Raw genomic sequence first — 21,919 nt, forward strand, 5'->3', positions numbered from 1 at the left:
GAAAGTATTTCAAGTTTTGATACAAGGACAATAAGTTCAGGGTTGGGGTAAGTTGATTACATCAACCTCAGTGCTCAACCGGTGCTTATTTTATTGGCCACAAAAGGATGAAAGGCAAAGTATGTCTCAGAACATAAAAACACATGAAATGAGCAAAGCATTTTGCCCCAGCATGCTAATGCTTCTGCCAGATCACTGCCTTAAAAGATACAGAATATTACATTGTAGCAGTGTTGTTTTAGTCATTTAAAAGAAGAAAAATTTGAAGTTTACATTTCATTTTATTTCCTGAGATTTCAAAAAGTTTCATTAGTCAACAATGACCGAGTCACTGACAAAATTTTATTGCAACTGTTGAGAAGTTAGTTAATAACCAGTTCTTATAAAACTTCTTGATTTATACATATTAACCTCGATTTCTTTAATGTCAATCAATTAATACGCACACACATTCACACACACAGTAGATTGATATAACTATAAGTTCTATTTTATTTATTTACAATTTGATTTAAATGTGTCACCATACTATTATTTTTTATTAACTGTTTCTTTTTCTTATCTCCTTTGCATGTCATGATACTCTACTCTGTATCAATAAAAGCAATTAGGTACAAGTATTTCACCTTCCAGCACAACAGTTCTTGTAGTTTTCACTGCCAAAACTGTACAACTTACAAAGCTGATTAATTTAATAGATACATCCAGTTTTCCTTGACAATTTTGAGGTTACTTTCTTGAATAATTCTAAATCTACCACCTAATTCACTATTTGGTGATGCATTTTTTTCCCATCATATAGTCAAACCTATAGCTATCATACCATGTACTGATCTTGGCAATCTTATTTCTAACAACCCCATTCCAAAATTTTTTACATTATAGAATGTATGTTCAATCGAAAGGCGAGCTCCATTATTACTTGTTTGAAAGATATATGCAGTCTATTCTAAATATAAGATATTGTCCCACTTTCTTGTGTGAATATTTACAAGTTTCCCTTCGCTCATATCACTGATGGAGTAATCTTTGTAATGTTAAAGATGTAAGATCACCAGTGACTGTGACGATGCACAACATTAGCAGTGACTGACTTTCAGAGTTTTAGTTGCATATTGTTCATATTTAAGAAGGGTGGGTACATATTTTTTTCTTCTTTTCAGTAAGCACTGGTGTGCACCATTGCAACCTACATTATACATGTGAATGTCTCATATGCAATGCTTCCACCCATTTTGTGCATGTGATATCTTATTCAACTAAAAGTTATTTCCCAATAATGAAATATGTTTTTGTAGTTTGTTTGTTTTAAGTAAAAAAGAAAGGAAAAATAGTAATTAACAGAGGATATTTGAGAAAGGTTGTTAAGGGCAGTAAGAGAGAAAGAGGTAGATGGGTGGCTGGGTGGCTGGAAGACAGAATCAGAAGAATGGCAAACTGAATGTCTTGAAGTATTTCATTTCTTTCTTGATTCAAATCTCGCCTTTTATCATGCCACTGGTCAACAAAATAAGTATCAGTTAAGTACTTCTTGTGTTGATTTAATCGACAACAGTCTGGTGAATGAAGTGACATAAATTAGTTCCAACTCTTTAATATTTTGAATGCCACAAAAGCAAGTAATTCTGAGTTGAAATTTCAGATTTAAATCCCAGAGATTAAACCTATATAATCTAGCTTATGTTGATATTTTCTGCCCTAAATCAGCCCTAACTCAGCAGATCTATGACAAAAGACCTTCCAACCATGACCATATCATGTCTAGAACTATATCGTTATCTAATGTATCATTCTATCTATTTAAATGGTAGGGTGTGGATATGAGATATTTAGGGGTGATTCTTATTCAGCCTAATCCCTCACTTCAGACATGTTCAGCTTGGTTAGACCTGCAGTACTGGGAGTCAAACTGTTGCCAGTACAGTTCTTTGGTTGGAACTTAAAAAAAAAAAATAGCAGCCAAATTTTCCTCAAATTATACCCTACCATTATAAAAGGGCAGATTGGACAATATAGTCTTGGATATACAAAATGATGGGATGGTGGCCACAGCCAGAAGACTTTTGATCACAGATCTGCTGGATCAAGTAGTTTGGAAATGGAGAAGGTAAAAGGCAGTGATCAAAGAGAAACAGTCTTGAAAATGGAAAGCTGACGCCATTTACTCAACATCAAAGTTACACTGCCTATCCTGGACACAGCAGGGGATATTTATATGTGAAAGAATAAACTTAAATGATGGAGTTGATAAAGAGAAACAAGAAAAATGATATCAGGATTTAAGGACAAATTCTAAATACTCCACTTCAATGAACTGCAAGGAAACAGGCAACAGGTGGTTGGTAAAAAACTGTTGTCTCAAACCAACGAGGAAGCTCCAAAGTGATTACTCAACTGGTTAGAAATAGCAACCGAATATCCCTCAAAATCCACCCACTATCTTAAAGAAAGTGGGGAAGAAGCGGTGAACAATATGGTTAAAGTTTAAATGCTTTTGATCATACATAAACTTGATCAGAACTGATCTAGAGCTAAAAAAAAAGAACAAAAAAAAAATCAACCACAAAAAGATGCACGAGGCAAGAAAGCCTCGACATCAGTTATGGGCAAACTGCACCTCACCTGACAATGAACCATGTCTTGTGCAGCCCACTTCTCAAAACAGGTTACCCATGCTTGCACTACATCACTGCTTGCTAGAAATAGCAACTAAATTTCCCTCAAATGATGGTCTGCCATTTTTAAAAAGAAGACATGAGATAGTCCTAAATACACAATTAAGAAAGACAATGAATTAAGATGGTCCTAAATATACAATGTTGGAGAAAGAAAAGACAGCATGGTCCCAGTTTGAACTCCTTTCATTGCATATTGCAATAACGAAGCAATGACAAGGCAACTGTGACTGTGGTTATATCTTCAGGGAAGAGAGTGAGAGAGTAGAGTATTATATTCTTTATTTATTGCAGTTCTTGTTTGTTACAAAACATTTTTATTTAGCCAGCATCGACATCTCACTCTTGCTCATCATTATCATGTGCTTCTAGGTGTGTGTTTACATGTATGTATGTATTGTATATACATGTGTGCATGCACATGTGTGTGTGTGTGGTTGTATGTGTGCCTCATGCATGTATGTATGTGCATGCATACTTGTGCATGTGTGTGTGCATGTGTATATGTACATACATGTCATTAGCTTCAAACCAGTAATTACTGAACAAAGCAGAGTGAGTTTTTAAAAATTATGAAAATTTTCTTACAAAACATGAAAATGTCACAAATTAAAAGTCTTGAGTGGATCTTGGTTTCAAATGTTTGGTAGTGAGAAAAGAAATTTTAGGGATAAAATTGAAATAACACCCAAATTTTTTAAACAAAAGATACAAAAAGTGCAAATTCAAAGGAAAAAAATCAAAATACTCATTATTATTATACAATAAAATGTGCTGAAAGAATAAATTTTAAAGTGTAAAAAAAAAAAAAGAAAAAGGAAAGTATTTGACAATTAAGTTTAAATATTGTACAAAATGCACTTGGCAAGTCCTGGTGCAATAAGCATTATATTAAAAAACTCCTGAAAATGTCCGAAGTGGTGTCAAAATATTTTCAAGTAAAAACAAATTACCTCTTCATTGTGACAATAAATTTACATAAACTAGTACGTTTTCCATTGTTTTCAATTCCAGTAATCAGAATTGATTAGTGTTGAGGATATGGCATCGAAATGTGAGCAGCAAAAATTTCAAATTTACTGGAGAAAACGTTCGAAAAAATTAAGATTTTGTAATGAAAAGTTTTCATAAATTAATCTCATGAAATTATTGGGCAGAATTCTTTTAAAGCTTCCTTCTAATCAATAACATTACTTTTGAAGAATAAGAAAACCAAGTCTCAAACTATTACTTGTCAGTTGGTGCATTTTGTATTTTTCCTCCAGATATCTTCAGTGGCAAAAAAGTCACTAATAACGAAAAGTTAAAGAAAGACAAACCATCAGATTTCTTTCATATTCTGTTGAAATCATTTTCAAAAATATAAAAAGATTATTCTGGCAACAGTATTGAAGCTTAACTGAGGAATAGTGATTCAAATACCAATCAGCTAGCTTTAATGCCCTTCCAATTTTCTAATATTGAATTCATGAAGAGAAACCCAGAAGTTTCCAATTGTTTTGGACTATGTTCTCCTTTAAACAACTGGCTCAGTGGTCGTGTTGTACAAACTGGGTAGACAGTCATATCAGACACAGATGGACTCAGGATGTTGGGAAGCTTACTCCATTCAAATATGTTAACATCAAACAAATAGACATGAAAAATATGAGGACTCAAATGGACTGATGCATACAATATTGACCCACAAACTTTAACTGAGCTACGAGGGAAGTTGTTTTGGTTTTGTAAAGGCAAGCAACTAAGTTGGGGTTTGGGTATAGTGATTCCATCGTCTGTCCATCTCTTACTTTCTAGATCATAACAAATACTTTTTGTAACATGACTTTTATAATTAGCATCATCCACTGAATTCCACTCATTTATTCCACCAAGATCATCCAAAAATTGCAGTTTTCGGTTAAAATAAATGGCCTGATTCAACTGGATATCACTCAAGTTAACAAACATATTGGAGAGTAATATATATTCCCCTTTACAAGTATCAATCTGGTATAAGTAAGAAGCAGGAAGACTAGCAGGACACTCTCCTCCATACTCATTAGAATCTGTTACTGGGTTTGTATGAACAAAGTTTTGAGTTATCTGAGCAACAACAAACACGATGTTGTTTTCTACTGGAATTGCATGCAGTTTCACAGAAAAATCTTCCTTCGAGACAACTGTTGTTTCGAAGCTAGATCCACTAAGGTTCTGTACAATATCCAATACTAGTGACCAAGATTTAATAATGTCGTAGACATACAATGAAAATACCAAACCTCTGTTTGAACGGTCCCAACAATTCATAATTACATGAAGTCGCCCTGACTGGCAAAAATAATGGGTTGCTTCTTTGGAAGGATTCACTGCACGTCCTTGTCTCATTACTGTGCGCAAAACTGATGGCATAACTTCAGCAACTTTGGTTGATAAATTTATTAAATTGATGTTATAAATATCTTTTCCAAGGGACACCAAATAGTTGCTGTCAATGATACCAAGTGGTGTCCCATTATGGTTGAGTAAATCGAATGTCCATTTCTTGGTTTCAGCACAATATATATTTGTGCCATGAGAATAATTCTCCTGCACCAAAATACCATAAAAAAGAGGTTGAAGATCAGATTTATCAACTGGTGAAGTTACTTGCTCAATAGGTTCCACAGAACGTCTCCAACTGATTTTCCCTTTGAAATCTGGAAGATATAAGCTAAGTTGTGAAGTTGGGACATTGTAAGCATTTGTCAAACTGTGGACAGAATCCAATATTACTTCTAAAGCCTGGTTGTTGAGATATTTTAACAAAAGTGACTTGGCTATGTCTTTACGAGTATCAAAGTCCCCTGCATTCATCCAGGAAACAATCAAATAACTTACATCTTCATGCCTAGCACTTTTGATCAATTCTTCATTATTTAATACTGTGGTTATACAGTTCGAGGTGAAGTCACCCAAATCAGTTTCGTCAATTATCTCACGACAGAAAATGACTGCTAGTAAGGAACTACATATGATCTCCAGTTCTTTCATTTCATATAAATAGGAAAGCTTCCATGTCCAGAGGATGTTCTGTGGTTGTAGTTGTTCAAGAAGAAACTGTGCACAGTGATGCTTCAAACTGTGAAGCATAAATAGATGGGCTGCACCGAGAACTTGTTCTAGGGTCTTTCGACGTAGCATTACTTTTCCTGTGTACATATAATCAATGACTAGTTTAAGAACAGCAACATCCTCAAAAGAGCTGGAGAAATCAATAGTTTTTGTGGAGCTCTCACGGAAACTTGACTGAAGCATCACTTCAAAATATTCACTCGCTGAACTGAGAACAATACCATGGACAGCTATAACGTCATCGTTAACTTTCAGAACAACATCTGTATAGAATCCAGTTTCGTATAAGTTATGTAATTTGTCGTTTCTTTCTCTCAGACTTGTTTCATCGCAGTACATAATATTGAGGTCGATAGACAGGGACTTGCAAATGCAATTTTGACCTGGAGAGAAAAGAATTCAAAAGCAGGAATAAAAGGTATTTTAAATAAAGCAAGTGAAAAATTACAGTAAATAAAAAGTAATTCTTTCATACAAAGATATCAAATCACATTCTGTTTGATAAAATAAACTATCAGTCTAGTTTTAAGATCAATATAATGGATTTTACCCTCATGCCCAAATTTCTTACTCTATGCTGGGAGTCACATTACTGTGCATAAACTATATCAGTCGAATTTCAGGAACTGTACAGAATACATGTTTCTTTGGGGTTGATTTATTCAACTAAAAATTCTTCAAGGCAGTACCCCAAAATGGCTGCAGTCTACCGACTGAAACAAGTAAAGGATAAAAAAAAATAGTTAAAATTTCAAAAAATATGCATAATTTATTAAAACAATTAGTCCTCCAGTACAAAAAATATGTACAAAATGAACTTGATAGGGAAAGTGTTTAGAGTAGTGGTTTAGCAGAATCATCTTGATCGTTGCCAGGGCCATGGATTGGCTCCCGTGCCGGTGGCATGTAAAAAGCACCCACTACACTTTCAGAGGGTTGGTATTAGGAAGGGCATCTAGCTGTAGAAACTTTGCCTGACCAGATTGAGCCTGGTGTAGCCTTTAGCTCACCAGTCCACAGTCAAACTGTTCAACCCATGCCATGCCCTCACCCAAAATTTCAGGTCTGAACCTATAGTAATCCGTCTTTACATTTTGAGTTCAAATACCACCGAGGTTGACTTTGCCTTTCATCTTTTCAGTGTTGATAGAAATAAGTACAAGTCAAGCACTGGGATTGATGTAATCAACTTGCCACTTCCCCTAAATTTCAGGCCCTTATGTCTTTAGTAGAAAAGAACAAATGAAATCATCATTATTATTATTATTATTATTATTATTATTATTCAAGGCAGTGAGCTGGCAGACTTGTTAGCATGCCAGACAAAATACTTAGCAGTATTTCTTCTGCCACTACATACTGAGTTCAAATTCCACCGAGGTCAACTTTGCCTTTCATCCTTTCGGGGTCAATAAACTAGGTACCAGTGAAACACTGGGGTTGGCTATTCCCCACCCCAAAATTTCATGCCTTGTGCCTATATAGAAACGATTATCATCATCATCATTATTAATCTCCAAAGCTGGAAGCATTTCTAAAGCTCTGTAAGTTAGTGCTTTGTTTTCCTTATTAGAAGTTCAATATAGTTAATTTTATTGTATCTTATTTCCAAGTTAACAAGTATCATATTCATTGTATCAACTATTTGGTCAACTTGCCCTGCAGGGCAGAAAGCTTGGAAAGAAAACTTCTTTTGAGACATAAAAAAACTTCAACATGGCATTAACTTCATCACTGAGCAAAGAAGAGAGGAAGGTAGGAGGAGACTTTGAAAGTGAAATTGTATTTCGCCATCACTTTTTCCTCAAATTTTCCAAAAGATTGTATCAATGATATCAGTAGCAACTACAATAGTAACAACAAAAACAACAACGCAACAGTGATGGCAGCAGCAAGAACAATGACATATCATGTAACGAAGCTTGAAAAATAACCAGCAACAGCAAATCGTGCAATGCAAACACCACTACTACCACACAAATCAGAAGTAATAATAGCAGTGAAAATGATAGTTCAAACAGTATCAACAGCTTTAAACATTCTACACAATGGCAAAAAAAATCACCAATGTATTTGTGTGATGTGATTAGAAAACAAGGGTGAATGTTTAAAAGAGGTAGAAAAGCATGTATACCAACATGAACAAAGAAAGGTCACACCAAATATACCATAAAATCTTTTAGACAAAACGTAAAAGGAAACTATTTTTCATGGGTGCTTGTCTGCAAGAAAGCACAACATTCCTTCCAAAAGCAAACACCCAAATATAACATACATAAAGAAACTGGCATTCTGTTAGTTATGATGATGAGGCTTCCAGTTGGTCTGATCAACAGAACAGTCAACTCATGAAATATAACGTGCAAGTGGCTGAGTGCTCCACAGACACATGTACACATAACATAGCTCTCAGGGAGATTCAGTGTGACACAGAATATGACAAGGCTGGCCCTTTGAAATGCAAGTGGTACTCATTTTTACCAGCTGAGTGAACTGGAGCAACATGAAATAAAGTGTCTTCCTTAAGGACATAACATGCTGCCAGGAATCAAACTCATGACCCTATGTTCATGATGCAAATACCCTGACCACTAAGCCACACACCTTAACTCATAACATATGTACAAAACCCTAAAAAGCAAACACCCAAAAGGAGTAGGAGATTTCTGTTCTTTTATAAATATAAGACAATACGAAGAACTGCTGGCGGAGATACCCACAGTCATCTGAAAGGATGAAACACTTTTCCTGTACAAGAATAAGGTGATACTTTTTTGCCCACTTCTCTCTTGTTGATTATGCTTGCACTCAGAATAGGCAGTGTAAATGTACATAGCCTGAGGTCAGCTTGGAAGCAGGGCCACTTGCTCAACAACCTCAAGTCACTAGATATAGATGTGGTAGCCATCAGCAAGACCAGAGTTTCTGATCCACAAGCCTCCGTGCCCATTCTCAGTGAATATGAGATTTACTTATCTCCAAGTCAACTGGGCTTGGGAGGTGAAACTGCTGTGTTAATTCAGGAAAGTCTGATCTCACAATACAAGCCATCTTCTTGGATCCAGAGGTAAACTGGTGTCCTGCATGTGACCAATAGTAAAGGAGATGCTTTTAGACTAGTAGCTATTTATGCTCCAACAGGGACAAGAAAGCTGCAGTTTTTTAGGCATCGGGTACTTTAGTGCTTGTGATTGACTGGAACACCATATTGGATGCATGTTTGAATTGTGTGGGATTAACTAATAAGAGAGTGGGTGTAGAAGCCTCACACACCTGCTCAAACAGTTTCAGCTGACAGATAATGACTGAATTTCCCAAATGTGCCAGTGTAAACATGAATGAATGGTGCCAGGACATCTAGGTCATACCTAGAAAATATAGTATTCTGTAAGTCAGTAGATAGGGATGGTATAGGTTAACTTCTTAAAATCATTGACAACAGAGACTACAAACTTGTGATCTGTACAGTTGACCTAGAAACACTTTGTAGGCAAGGACCTGGTTAATGGAAGCTGAACATATCACTTTTGATGCACCAACTTCCAGAAACTGGAGAGGTGCTGATGGGGTCAATCATCAGCAACAAATGGTGGTGCTCCCTGAAAAGGGCCATTAGAATAGAATTCATAAAGGTTTCATAAAGGGCATAACGATAGAAAAAAAGAGAATAGAGGGTAAGAAAGAAACTTGGAAGAGGCTCTTAGGGATGACACTGCAGCCAATGTGCTCGCAGCAAGATTGGCCCTCAACCAATCCTTCAATATTGTCAGAGTTGTGCCATGCACTCCAAGACATGAGGGGATGAAAGCTGCTCAATTGGCCCAATTGGCAGAGGCACAATGTGGAAACAAATCCACAATTTGGTCACTGGTAGACCATAATGGGTATATATTCTTCGACCCTAAGCATATGTGAAAGGATTTTCAGTAACACTTCACTCAGTTGTTTGGGAAAAATGGTGAGCCAGGATGCAAGATGGATTTCATTGCCTTACCTCAACAGCCAGCCGTGTCTCTCAGCAAGACAGGCAGAGTGTTGCAAAAAGCCAATAACAGCTATGGAAATACAGGAAGTGTTTTTATATGCCAGACTTGTTTGGAGACCTTTTTGCAGAAATCTATTGGAACTGGCAGCAGAATATGAGGAGTCCCAGTTTTGTGGGTCGAGGAGTGTCACTTTGACCGAACTGCAATCCTGGGTCAAGTGTAGACCAAGGCAGAGTGCTCAGCACCGAGAGTACTGTCAGACACAACTCCCTACCAATTGAGCAATGCAGTTGGTGAAAATCCCACTTTGATGATCTATAAAGGTTTGGTTGAGCAGGAATGACAATGTTTTTGAGAAGATTCTGGGCATCGATGAGAATCAATTGTCTGGTTTGTTTTGGAGAGCTTTGGGTTGAGGCTCAAGTATTATTTGCAGAAATCTCTGTGTGGGAGTGATACTGGTGAGTATTGCTGATTCAGGATAAACTCAACAGGCATGGCAATACCATCAGCTGGGACTGTCAGAGATGCGTGCAGAGCAACGAAATTGTTCTATATGCACTTCTCCATTGCTCAAGCATTGCTGCCTTGTGGGTTTATCTCAAACACCAGTTGTTGCATGTGGGACAGATCTGACTATCAACTGAATCTATTGTGAAGATTGTCCCTTCTTTTAGTTGAAGGTCAGGCAGTTTTTATATGTCTAGTGGCCTAAGCAAAAGTGGTTGCATGGTGGACCAGATCGAAACAACTAAAGTCAGACACTTTCCTCTTTGGCTAAGCCCTCATCAAACTTTTCAGGTTTCATTTGAAAAGAAAAGTGAGGGTGGAGAAGGAAGTGCTGCTTTCCAGTAAAGCTGTTGAAAGGTGGACGAATATGGCAAGGATGGTGCGAGTGAACAAGCCTGCTTCAAGCAATCAAAAGATATGGATGAAGATAGGGCACTTGTTCAAGTGGTCAGGGTAACCATGGTTCTGAGGGGGTTTCCATTAGCAGCTCTCGGAAGCCTTCCTACTCCTGGGAATTTTTTTCTTGCTTGAATTTTTATTTCATTGTTTTTGTTATTCTTTGGTTTACACTTCTCCATATAATGCCTCATCATATATCATATTGTCCTGTACCATCCTTTGTCCTTATGTAAACCCTTAGAAGTAAATAAGTTATTATCATTATTATTGCGGTGAGTTGCCAGAATCATTGGAGCTTAAATTCTTTAGTGGATCAGATCATAACTGTCATTTGTTAATTATGACACATCCTGTAGAGGTGGAGATAATTTTTAAAAAATTAGGCTGTATGACATTTGATGTATCAGTTTTTCGCCTATGCTGTAAAGACTCGTGGCTTAACAGTTAGGGCATTTGGCTCATGATTGTGAGTTCAACTCACAACAGTGTATTGTGTCATTGAGCAAGAAACTTTATGTCATGTTGCTCAAGTCCATTTAGATGGCAAAAACGAGTTGTACCTGTATTTCAAAGAGCAAGCCATGTCTCATACTGTGTCATGCTGATTCTGCCAGCGAACCACATTAAGGGTATGCATGTCTGAGGAGTACTTGACCACTTGCATATTAATTTCCTGATCAGGCTGTTCCACTGGTCAGATCTACTGACAGCCTCGTTGTCATAACTGACAGAGTGCCAGTTATGTATGTATATGTGCATGCTGTAGCTATAATTCAAAGGACTGGCCTTGTTACATTCTGTGTCACACTGAATCTCTTTGAGAACCATGTTAAGGACACATGTCATCTGTGAAGGGTTCAGCCACTTGCAATGTTAATTTCCCAAGCAGGCAGTTCTGTTGATTGGATCAACTGGAACTCTAGTCGTCATAACTGACAGAGTGTCTCAGGTTCACCCATGTTGTTCAAATACATGCTACTGGCCATTTTATTTCTCTTAGCTCATTTCTGTATGTGTTGTGAATTTAAAAACTGATCAACAACCTTATTTGATTTTCAATGGCTATTTGAGTTTCATTAGGTGTGGCTACAAACATTTAACCAATCCGAGAAACAAGCAGTGAAGTCATTCTCTTTATATACATATCAAATCTATTAGGTTCAGGGTGTGTGTATGCTTGTGCAAGTGTGTTTGCGTGTGTGTGTGCGTGCGTGCGTGCGTGTGTGTGAGTATATGTGTGTGAGTGCATGCATGTGAGTGTATGCACATGAGTGTATGCGTGAGTGCATGTGTGTGAGCATGCGTGCGTGTGTGAGCATGCATGCGTGTGTGAGCATGCGTGTCTGTGAATATGCGTACATGTGTGTGCGTGAGGGTATGCGTGCGTGTGTGCATGTGTGAGTATGCGTGCGTGTGTGTGTGTGGGCGTGTGATAGTATGCGTGCGTGTGTGTGCATGTGAGAGTATGCATGCGTGTGTGAGAGTATGCGTGCATGTGTGTGAGAGTATGCGTGCGTGTGAGATTATGCGTACGTGTGTGAGAGTATGTGTGCGTGCATGCGAGTCTGTTAAGAAGGTAGCTAATTAGTAAGGTGTTAAGAACATTGGATAGACTACCTCGCAGAATTTGTCCAACTCTCTACATTTTGAGTTCAAATCCAGCCAAAATCAGCTTTGCTTTCCAGAATCTAAAAAAATAAGTAATAATCCAGGGCCTTGGTTTGTAATTAACTCGTACATCTTGATGTCAGCCAAACAGCTTCCATCAACCCATTTTCACTGACAAGTTATAAGTAAACCCAAATGTGAAAAAAAACCCACTTCTGAAGATACCAAACAATGGAGTCAAACGCAAGTCTTTCATCTTTGTGAAGTGCATTTGATGAATTCATGTTTTTAGAATGTTGTTCATTTTTGGATCTCTAGTGAGCATAGGTAGATTTTGTACAATAGTGTTGTATGCCACATTGTTTCTAGGGTTGAGTTGATATATACAGAAGTGTTTTGAGATGAGGTGTAGTGTTACGTTTTATTGCTCTTTGCGTTTTAACGTCTAATTTCTTAGTATGCTTAATTCTATTGTCTATAAGTGAGGGTGGACATTGTCTTTCAGTTAGTGCTGTTCTAAGGTCTTGAAGATGAAGGTTTCCGAGTATTTCTATCAAACACTATTGTGCAAATCCTTTTTTGCTAAGTTAAAGGGGATATTTCTTTTGATGTGTTTCAGGTGACATGAGCTAAACAGGAGATATTGCTTTGAGTCCATCAGTTTATGATGTCAGTTGTAATTTGGTTGTTGACTTTTTTTTTTTATCATAATATCTAAGAAAGGGAGCTGTTCTTTGCTATATTCCAATGAGAATTGAAAGTTAGGGTTTATATTATTTATTATTGATTTGAATTCCAAAAGTTTATCAATTGTCTCCTTCCAAATGATAAAGCAGTCATCCAGGCATCTTTTCCAGTTCTCTCTTATATAATGATGAAATGGATATCCATATTTTTGCAGTGACACTTCATATATGGTGAATTCAAAATAATCCATTATTAGGTTTAGCAAAAACAGGGGCTGCTTTCGTTCCCATCATAATTCTGCATTTTTGATGATAGTAAGTGTCATCAAATAGGAAATAATTGTTCTGAAGTATAAATTTTAAAGATTCAATAATAAAAACCTGGTTTATACGTTCTGGAAGTAAGTCTTCTGGCACTTGGATATTTATGTATTTGCCTGGTGATTGTTGCTCTTGTGTATTTTAGGTAGGATGTAAAAAAAGGCTAGGTTTACATTTAAAGCTTGTTATATAATCTATTTCTTCTTCTGTCAGGCTTTTTCCATGTAGAAGTATTAAGGATACAAGATTTTTCAATTGTTTTTTGTTGTTTATACTTTACAATTTTTTTGTAGAAGGTATTATTTTCTAGCATGGATAATACTAGGTTTCTGTAATATTCTGTGTCCATCAGGATTACAGCACTTCCTTTGTCAGCTTCTTTAATTGTCAGTTCTTTGTTGTTTTATAGCTCAATTAGATTTTTCCACTCTAGATTGTTGAGGTTTTGAGTAATTTTGGATATGGTTGCAGAAGTCATCTTGTGCTTTATTCCTACCTTTAGGTGGAATATAATTACTTGTTTTTAACCAGTAATTCATCCTCGTCGTTATTGCCTTTAATTTCATTCTGGTTAGATCATGGGGTTCGGGTAAATTTCAATCCTTTAGCTCGTGTACTGATTTTTGTTGCCGATAAACTTATTACTTTAGGTTATATATATATATATATATATAAATATATATATGGGGGGGGGGGGGGGGGTACGTATATAGGCCACCATGAAATATATATATTATAGTGGGGTAGGCCAGTTTATGGGTTTCACACTTATGGCATATCTTCAGACCCCAAACACCGCCGGTCTGATACCTCTTTAAAATATGGAGGGGGAACAGCCTTGATTTTAAAGGTAAAACCCTAAGTGATTATCTCCCTTTGCCATTGTCCATCGATCTTCAGCTATGCTGCCATCTTGCAGTCACCAAAGCACCACGAAGGTAAATGATTGTCTCTCTCTGGCCTTGGCTATTGGTTTCCGGCTGTGGTGCTGCCATGTGGATTCCAAAAGGAATTTTCTAAAATGCAGACATGGTTTGAAAATCTCTGTCCTGAAGTTCAGGATGCCCTCTGGCACGAGTGAGTCTTTAAGGATTCTCATGCATTCAGCAATGCATAACTTGCACCGTTTCATCCCGTTTATGTAGGGGCCCGAGTTCTCAAGTATTTTCCATGCGATCAAGTATGGAATCTCTTTGTCTTGCAATTGCCAGATATGGCTGGCCAGTGATGTCATGTATCTCCTCTCTGGGACTTTGAAGGAGGACAGATGATTGGAGCTACACTGTTTGAGAGAGCCCCCAGTGCACCCCACATACTTTTGTGGGTGCGTGATGTCGGTGTGACTGTTGTTACTACTGTTGCTGCTGCGCTTGTTGCGCTTGTAGGTGCTGCTGTTGGTGATTCTGTTGTTGCTATTGCTGCTACCGTTGACGCTGATGCTGCTGGTGGTGTTGTCACTGCTGGAGTTGGAGCTGCTGCTATTGCCATAAGTGCTGGTGTTAGTGCCAGTCGTATTCTTGTCCCTGCACACGTTGCTTGTGGTGCAGTTGCTGCTGCCGCTGGTGTTGCGGGGTTAAGCAATCTGATCCCATGGGCTCCTTTGACGTATCAATGGGAACCTACGACAGTGCTGATATTTGCAACCTTATCAGGTTATATATCCCAGATGTCCATAGAAAAAGTTTCCCTTTGGCTTCTACAGGGATGACACCCTGACCATCTTTAGCGGGGCAAGCGGCCATACCCTAGACAGATTTAGGAAAGACTTGATCAGCATGCTTGAGACTTTTTAGATGTCACGCTCAACCTGGGCTCCAGTACTTGCTGGCCCTACCACAAACCAAACGAGAGGCTGTCGTACATAAACACAGCCTCCTATCACCCACTTATAATATTCAAGAACCTAGTAGAAGTCGTCAGCCAGAGGATTTCAAGCCTTTCCTCTAACCAAGAGGCCTTTGACACAGCAGCCCGCACTATAATGAGGCCTTAGCTGCCAGTGGGTTTAGAGATCGCATCTCCTACATGCCGGAACCCAACAGCCGCAGAAGGAAGCACCACGGAAATATGATTTGGTTTGCCCCCCTCCCTTAACACAATAAGATCCATAGGTAGACTTTTCCTTAAATTGATCTATAAGCATTTCACTAGCTCTCATAGGTACGGTCCCATATTCAACAGGCACAACATTTGGGCGTTGTTTACCTGTGCGTTCAAGTTTAAGAGCATTCTGGTTAGCACCCCTAAGACACAGGAAGAGGAGGTTTGTTTGTGCAAGATCTGAAACAGCTGCCCAGTAGAAGGCCACTGTGAAACCAAAGGAGCCGTATATTAAGCCGAGGTTCTAACACAACATGCCTTTAACACCAGCAGAAATAATAACAGCCGTAGACATGAGAACAGAGCCAGTAGCACAGCCACCATCGCCACAACTGCCACAATGGATGGCAGCATTGATAACACTGACAGCGGCATCACCACCACCACCCTTGCCAATAGCTTCCCTGACGTCCACAATGCCAGGCCTATTGGCCACTGTAGTAGTAGTAGCAGAGGCAACAGATCCAGTTCCATCACTGGCTATTATGGCAGCAACAGCCGAACTGGCAGTGGCGATAGCACTACCGTAATCACCACCACATCTTCCACCATCACCAGCGACAAAACCAGCAGCCCTGACTCCATCAACAACAACACTAGCGGCAGTGGCAGCAGCGACGATGACAATATCAGCAACAAGAACAACGCCAGCCCCAGCAGCAATGACTGCACCACAGGAAACGCGCACGAGGACGAGAAAATGACCAGCACCAAGACCATCCCAGGGATGCCAACACCAGTACCAACAGCAGCAGCCCCAACTCCAGCAGTGACAACACCACTGGCGACATCAGCAGCAATGGTAACAGCAACAGCAGCAGTAACAACAAGAGGTACAATGACAACAACAACAGGCACAATGGCAACAGTTGCAGCAACAACAGCACCACCATCAGCAGCACCTACACAGCAACAGGTACAACAACAGCAGCAGCAACGGGCACAATGACATCACGTGCCCACAGAAGTATGCGTGGTGCACTGGGAACTCTAACAGTGTATTTCTAATCATCTGTCCCCTTTCAGAGTCCCGGAAAGGAGATATGTGATATCGCTGGCCAGCCATATCTGGCAATTATGAAATGAAAAGGTTCCATACTCTATCGCATGGAAAATACTCGAGAACCCAGGCCCCTACATAAAACAGGACGAAATGGTGCAAGTTATGCATTGCCGAACACACGAGGACCCTTAAAGACTCGCTCATGCCAGAGGGCATCCTAAACTTCAGGATGGAGATTTTTGGACCATACCTGCATTTTAGAAAATTCCTACTGGCCTTTTGGAATCGGTATGGCAGCACCACAGCCAGAAAGCAATAGCCAAAGCTGAAGGGAGACAATCGTTTACCTTTGTGGTGCTTTGGCGATCACAAAATGGCAGCGCAGCCGAAGATCGATGGACAATGGCAAAGGAAGATAATCACCTAGGGTATTACCCTTAAAAACGAGGCTTTTCCCCCTCCATATTTTAAAGAGGTATCAGACCGGCAGTGTTTGGGGTCCGAAGATACACCATAAGGCTAAACCCCTTATGAGCAAGAAACCCAGGGTAACCCCATAAACCGGTCTACCCCACCATAATATTAACAGCTCTACATCCTAGAGTGTGCTTCTCCTCCGGATTTATGTCTTTCTATAAAGGATCGTATATATACACATATAGATGAACAGATCCGTATTTATCTAAACACTTATTTTATAGACATAAGTCTCACTCTCTCTCATATATATACATATATATTTTATTTTTTTGTCACTTGTCTGCGGCCATGCTGGCGCATCATCTTAAGGGGTTTTATTCAAACAAATTGACCCCAGGATCTATTCTTTATAAGCCTAGCACTTATTCTAGTGGTCTCTTTTGCCGAACCATTAAGTTACAGAGACAAGCACATCAACATTGGTTGTCAAATGATGGTGAGGGAGGGACAAACACACAAATATATTATATATATATATATATATATATATATATATATATATATATACACACACACACAATGGGCTTCTTTCAGTTTCCATCTACCAAATCAACTCACAAGGATTTGGTCAGCCCAAGGCTATAGTAGATGACACTTGCCCAAGGTGCCATGCAGTGGGGCTGAACCCAGAACCATGTAGTTGGGAAGCATACTTCTTACAAACACAATCATGCCTAGCTTCTTACTACACAACCAGGCATATATATATATATATATATATATATAGTATATAATAAATGCAAAAACTAATTTGTGTGTCAGTGTGTCACACTTCGACCCCTCTCTTTCACTATTCATTGACACTCCTACTATTGCTCATGTTGGGGTGATAGTAATAGTATGAGCTGTAGTTGTGATAGAGGTGTAGGCAACGGTGATGATGATGGTGGTGGTGGTGGGGAAGGCAGCAAAGTCAAAAGTACTGATGGTGGTGGAGTCAGAAGTCTGAATGGTGTGTGTATGGCAGTTGTGGTGGTGGTGGTGGTGGTTGGGAACAATCAGAAAGAGAAAAAAAAAAGAGGTTAGACAAAAAAAAAATTGTGCTAACCCCTGAATATGAAGACAAAAAATGTTGTTTACCATGCAGCTTTGCAATAAGTTCCAAGTCGACAAATCATATCATTGTTTTGGTGAAAATTATTCATTGCTTGAAAAATATTGGTCAAGTTTAATATAATTTAATATGTACTCAATCCATAAAGTATCATTGTTGGGCCCAAGGCCCACGGAAGAGCCCTCCACAGGAACTAGCTTAGAAGCCGCCCTATCGGACAGCTTGAACGAGAAGTAGACAGTAGCAGCATGGAATCGTTAAGTATATTTGCCACCTAAATGTGGCCGTCCCATAGGGGACGATGCTACTGTTGTTTATAGCCCCAGGAGGACAGAGATGTCCTCCTGGGGCTATAAACAACTGTAGCATCGTCCCCAATGGGACCACCATTTAGGTGCCAAATATATTTCATGATATATATATATACACACACTCATACGTACGTATACCTATTTATGTACATCCATGCATGGGCATACATATGCATATGTAAGTGCATGAATGTGTGTGTGCGCACGTGTATGTTTACAGTTTTTAGATCGATGAAATAATTTTATTGTATATAACGTGTGTGTGTGTGTGTGTGTGTGTGTGTGTGTGTGTGTGTGAAACTGATAAATTTTCCATAAAAAAAACTTAGTTTCATTTAAATACTGTTGGCTCCAGGTCTCTCTGCAGTTTGCCTGCAGTTAAGCCACCGAAGACTGTTACTCACTGCAATTCCCGTTTCTTATTTTACTCTTCTCTCCCTCGTGTCTTTGGAGAAAAGCCTTTAAATGTTATCTGCCTGCATTGGCATCTCACACTGCCACGGTCTCCTACTTTGTCTGTTGTTTTACTATTCTTTCCCAACAGCGTACAGCGTGATCGGCAGGTACACATTAAGCATTTTATCATATTAGAACTGTTCCCAATCTGTGATCCGCAAAGGTAGTACTGGGGGTCTGTGAACATGTTAAGTTGACAGACATTTCAATATCCTGGAGTCCGTGGGAAAACTCTTTTAACTAAAAGGGGTCCTTGGTAGTGAAAAGGTTGGGAACTGTTAGAATATGTTATGCCCGAGTATTAGAGAGATGTTATGCTTGGTCAGTTCATATGGGTTTAACAAATTTATGCAATATTCAGGATTGCCTCCCTTATATTGTTTAGCTTAAGAGTTATTTCCCTTTAGCCACAATTGCTTTCAGCTTTTGCGTGTGTGAAATTGGTTTATTTTATTAGTGAAGTGTTTGGTTAGCCCGAGTCTTTAGCAGGTGACACTTAAAGTGCCGCGCAGTGGGACCTAGCCCAAGACCACATGGTTGGGAAGCAAACATCCTACCACACAACCACGCCTCGTTAATACTTTCTCATGAAAATTTAAATGAAGGCATGTTTGACAGAAGCCTTGCAACATCAGACGAAATTTCTAAATTTCTTTTTTTTAATTATTATTGAGGGTTAAACAATTTTTTTTAGTTGAAGGAGATAACCAAAAGTACCGATATTTCTCGTAAAGTGGGTAGAGGAGATAACTCAATATTTTAATGGGGGTGAGATGACCAAAAAGTTCCGAAGCCCGTCATATATGAATGTGGTGTGTGTGTGTGTGTTTGTGCTTGCCCCACTACCACCATCACTTGACAACTGATGTTGGTGTGTTTAAATTCCCGTAACTTAGCGGTTCAGCAAAAGTACTAGGCTTACAAAGAATAAGTCTTGGGATCAATTTGTTTGACAAAAGCTGTGATCCAGCATGGCCGCAGTCAAGTGACTGAGGAGAATAAAAGAATACGTGTGTGTGTGTGTATGTCACTGCTTGACAACTGGTGTTGGTCTGTTTACATCTCTGTGACTTAGTGGTTCGGTAAAAGAGACTGATAGAATAAATCATTAAAAAAGAATACTGGGATCGATTCACTCAACTAAAAGTTCCTCAAGGCAGTGCTCCAGCATGGCCGCAGTCTAATGACAAACAATATATCACATATCTATTCTGTATATTGATTTCAAATTTGGACACAAGGCCAGCAATTTCAGGGGATGGGTTGTCACCTACAATTCAGCGCATATATGTAATTTATTATTATTTAACTAGCAGGCCCCATGCCATCCAAAATGATGGCCAATTGTAGTATTTTATATATAAATAAGGAGAAAAGATAGAATGTGGATGGTAAATCAAATTAATTCACTTGTCAATGTTATCCAGTGGTTGTCTATTGAGAGGTGACATCAATCATCATCTGTTACTGAAAGAACGCTGGTTCAAATACTTACCTTGTACACACACATGCATACACACATACTCACACAGAGTTGAAACACTGATTTTCCTTCTCAGTGTTGAATGTTCACCATCCCACTTCCATTGCACACATACATACACACACACACACACACACACACAAACATTCACATACCTCCTTTTTACACACACACACACATACTCACACGGAGTTGAAAGGGTGCTTCGATTTTTTTTTTTCACCATTGAATTTCCATCATTCCACTACCAAATTTGCCATCACCCACTTCCTTCCTTGTTCATCTATCACATTTTCTCATTCATATGTTGTGACTGTTGTGACGGAGAAAAATGACAAAATTATTATTACAGATTCTTTTTGTATTTTATATCTTTACATGTTTTTGAATAAATATCTTTTATCTATATATATATATATATATATATATATATATATATATAAATATACAGGGATTAGCAATTGAGTTGCTTCTCCAACATACTGAAAATTTAGAAATAGCAGTCAAAGAACTACTGATTCCAAACTACAAATTTTTCTCTTGGAATCAGTAGTTCTTTGGCTGCTATTTCTAAATTTTCAGTATGTTGGAGAAGCAACTCAATTGCTAATCCCTGTATATTTATGATGATAAATAGTTTTACCGATAAAGGTTTTTTTCATACTGAACTACTTGGCAAAATTGTTATTTATTAATTCTATTATTAATTGACGATTCTCTGCCCTTATTCTTGTATGTATATATATATATATATATATATATATATAAAGAATATATCTTAGCATTTTAAATTCTTTTTGTATTTTTATCTTTACATGTTTTTAAATAACACTGGCCAACAAATTCTAACTTTTTTTCTGCTGACCTAAGTTTGAGACTTGTTTTGAGGTAATTTGGGGTCACTGAGTTTTAAGATGGTAAGTTTTTTCTATCACATCTAGCCTTTTTTTTTTTTCTACAGGCTGGCCCATATTGGCCTCATCCGTAGCTCCATGTTTGAAATGTTTGAATTCCCCTGACTCTTTTTTTATATATGTACCAAGTCAAAGAATGAACATTAGTGACATTGTGAAAAGATCCTACTTGGCTTACTTAAAGATTAAAGTTGGTGATCAGGTTAAATCGTGGGCCCACACAATGTATGTAAACCTTATGTTGAAAATCTACGCCAATAGACAAGGGTACAACTAACATTTGGCATTCCTATGATATAGTGCGAGTCAAAGAACCTTGTAAATGATTGCTACTTTTGTCTCACAAAAACTTGTTATAGCAAGAGAACGTAGCAGAAAATAAGTTACCCAAATCTGGATTTAGCAATTCATTCAGTGCTTCATTCAGATGAATACCGGTACCTGTTTTCAAGGATTTACCTTCACTGCAAGGTGAAAGTGATATATGTGAAGTAAATATAAATCATGAACATGACAGTGATATAGACTTTGTAGAAACATCAATGAAAGAACGTGAAAACTTGAGCCAGGCAAAACTGAATTTAGTTAGAAACCTACGAGTGTCAAAAGAGTTATCAGAACTGTTAGCTTCTAGGCTTAAAGAGAAGAATTTTTTGCAGAAAGGAACAAATGTGACTTTTTATCAGAACAAGAGTTTGATAGGCATTTTCGACTAGCAGGTCATGCTACTCCAGACTGATGATGAGCAAAGACTCAGAAACATGTCTCTGGATGCAGGCTTAGCTGGGTGGAGGTGCTTGTCAACCCCTTTTAAACATAAGGACACAGGAAATGTGTCAA

The 21,919-nt window shown here is 38.3% G+C and overlaps 1 protein-coding gene across 2 annotated transcripts in view; it reads right to left on the reverse strand.

Annotated features, from left to right (window-relative positions):
- Positions 1–261: 261 nt before the first annotated feature.
- LOC106884270 (uncharacterized) overlaps positions 262–21,919 on the reverse strand; it is a 37,959-nt gene continuing 16,301 nt past the window's right edge. Inside the window, exons 2-3 of one of the 2 annotated variants that reach the window (XM_089340041.1) lie at positions 20,352–20,478; positions 262–6,151 (exon numbers count right to left, since the gene is read on the reverse strand). In XM_089340041.1, coding sequence (XP_089196167.1) covers positions 4,101–6,151; positions 20,352–20,391 — 2,091 coding nt within the window. In that variant the 5' untranslated portion in view covers positions 20,392–20,478 and the 3' untranslated portion in view covers positions 262–4,100. The remainder of the gene's footprint in view (positions 6,152–20,351; positions 20,479–21,919) is intronic. The other variant, XM_052976049.2, reaches the window with a different exon arrangement.

This window comes from Octopus bimaculoides, chromosome 23, assembly GCF_046866305.1.
Source record: "Octopus bimaculoides isolate indiv1 chromosome 23, ASM4686630v1, whole genome shotgun sequence".
NCBI lineage: Eukaryota > Metazoa > Mollusca > Cephalopoda > Octopoda > Octopodidae > Octopus > Octopus bimaculoides.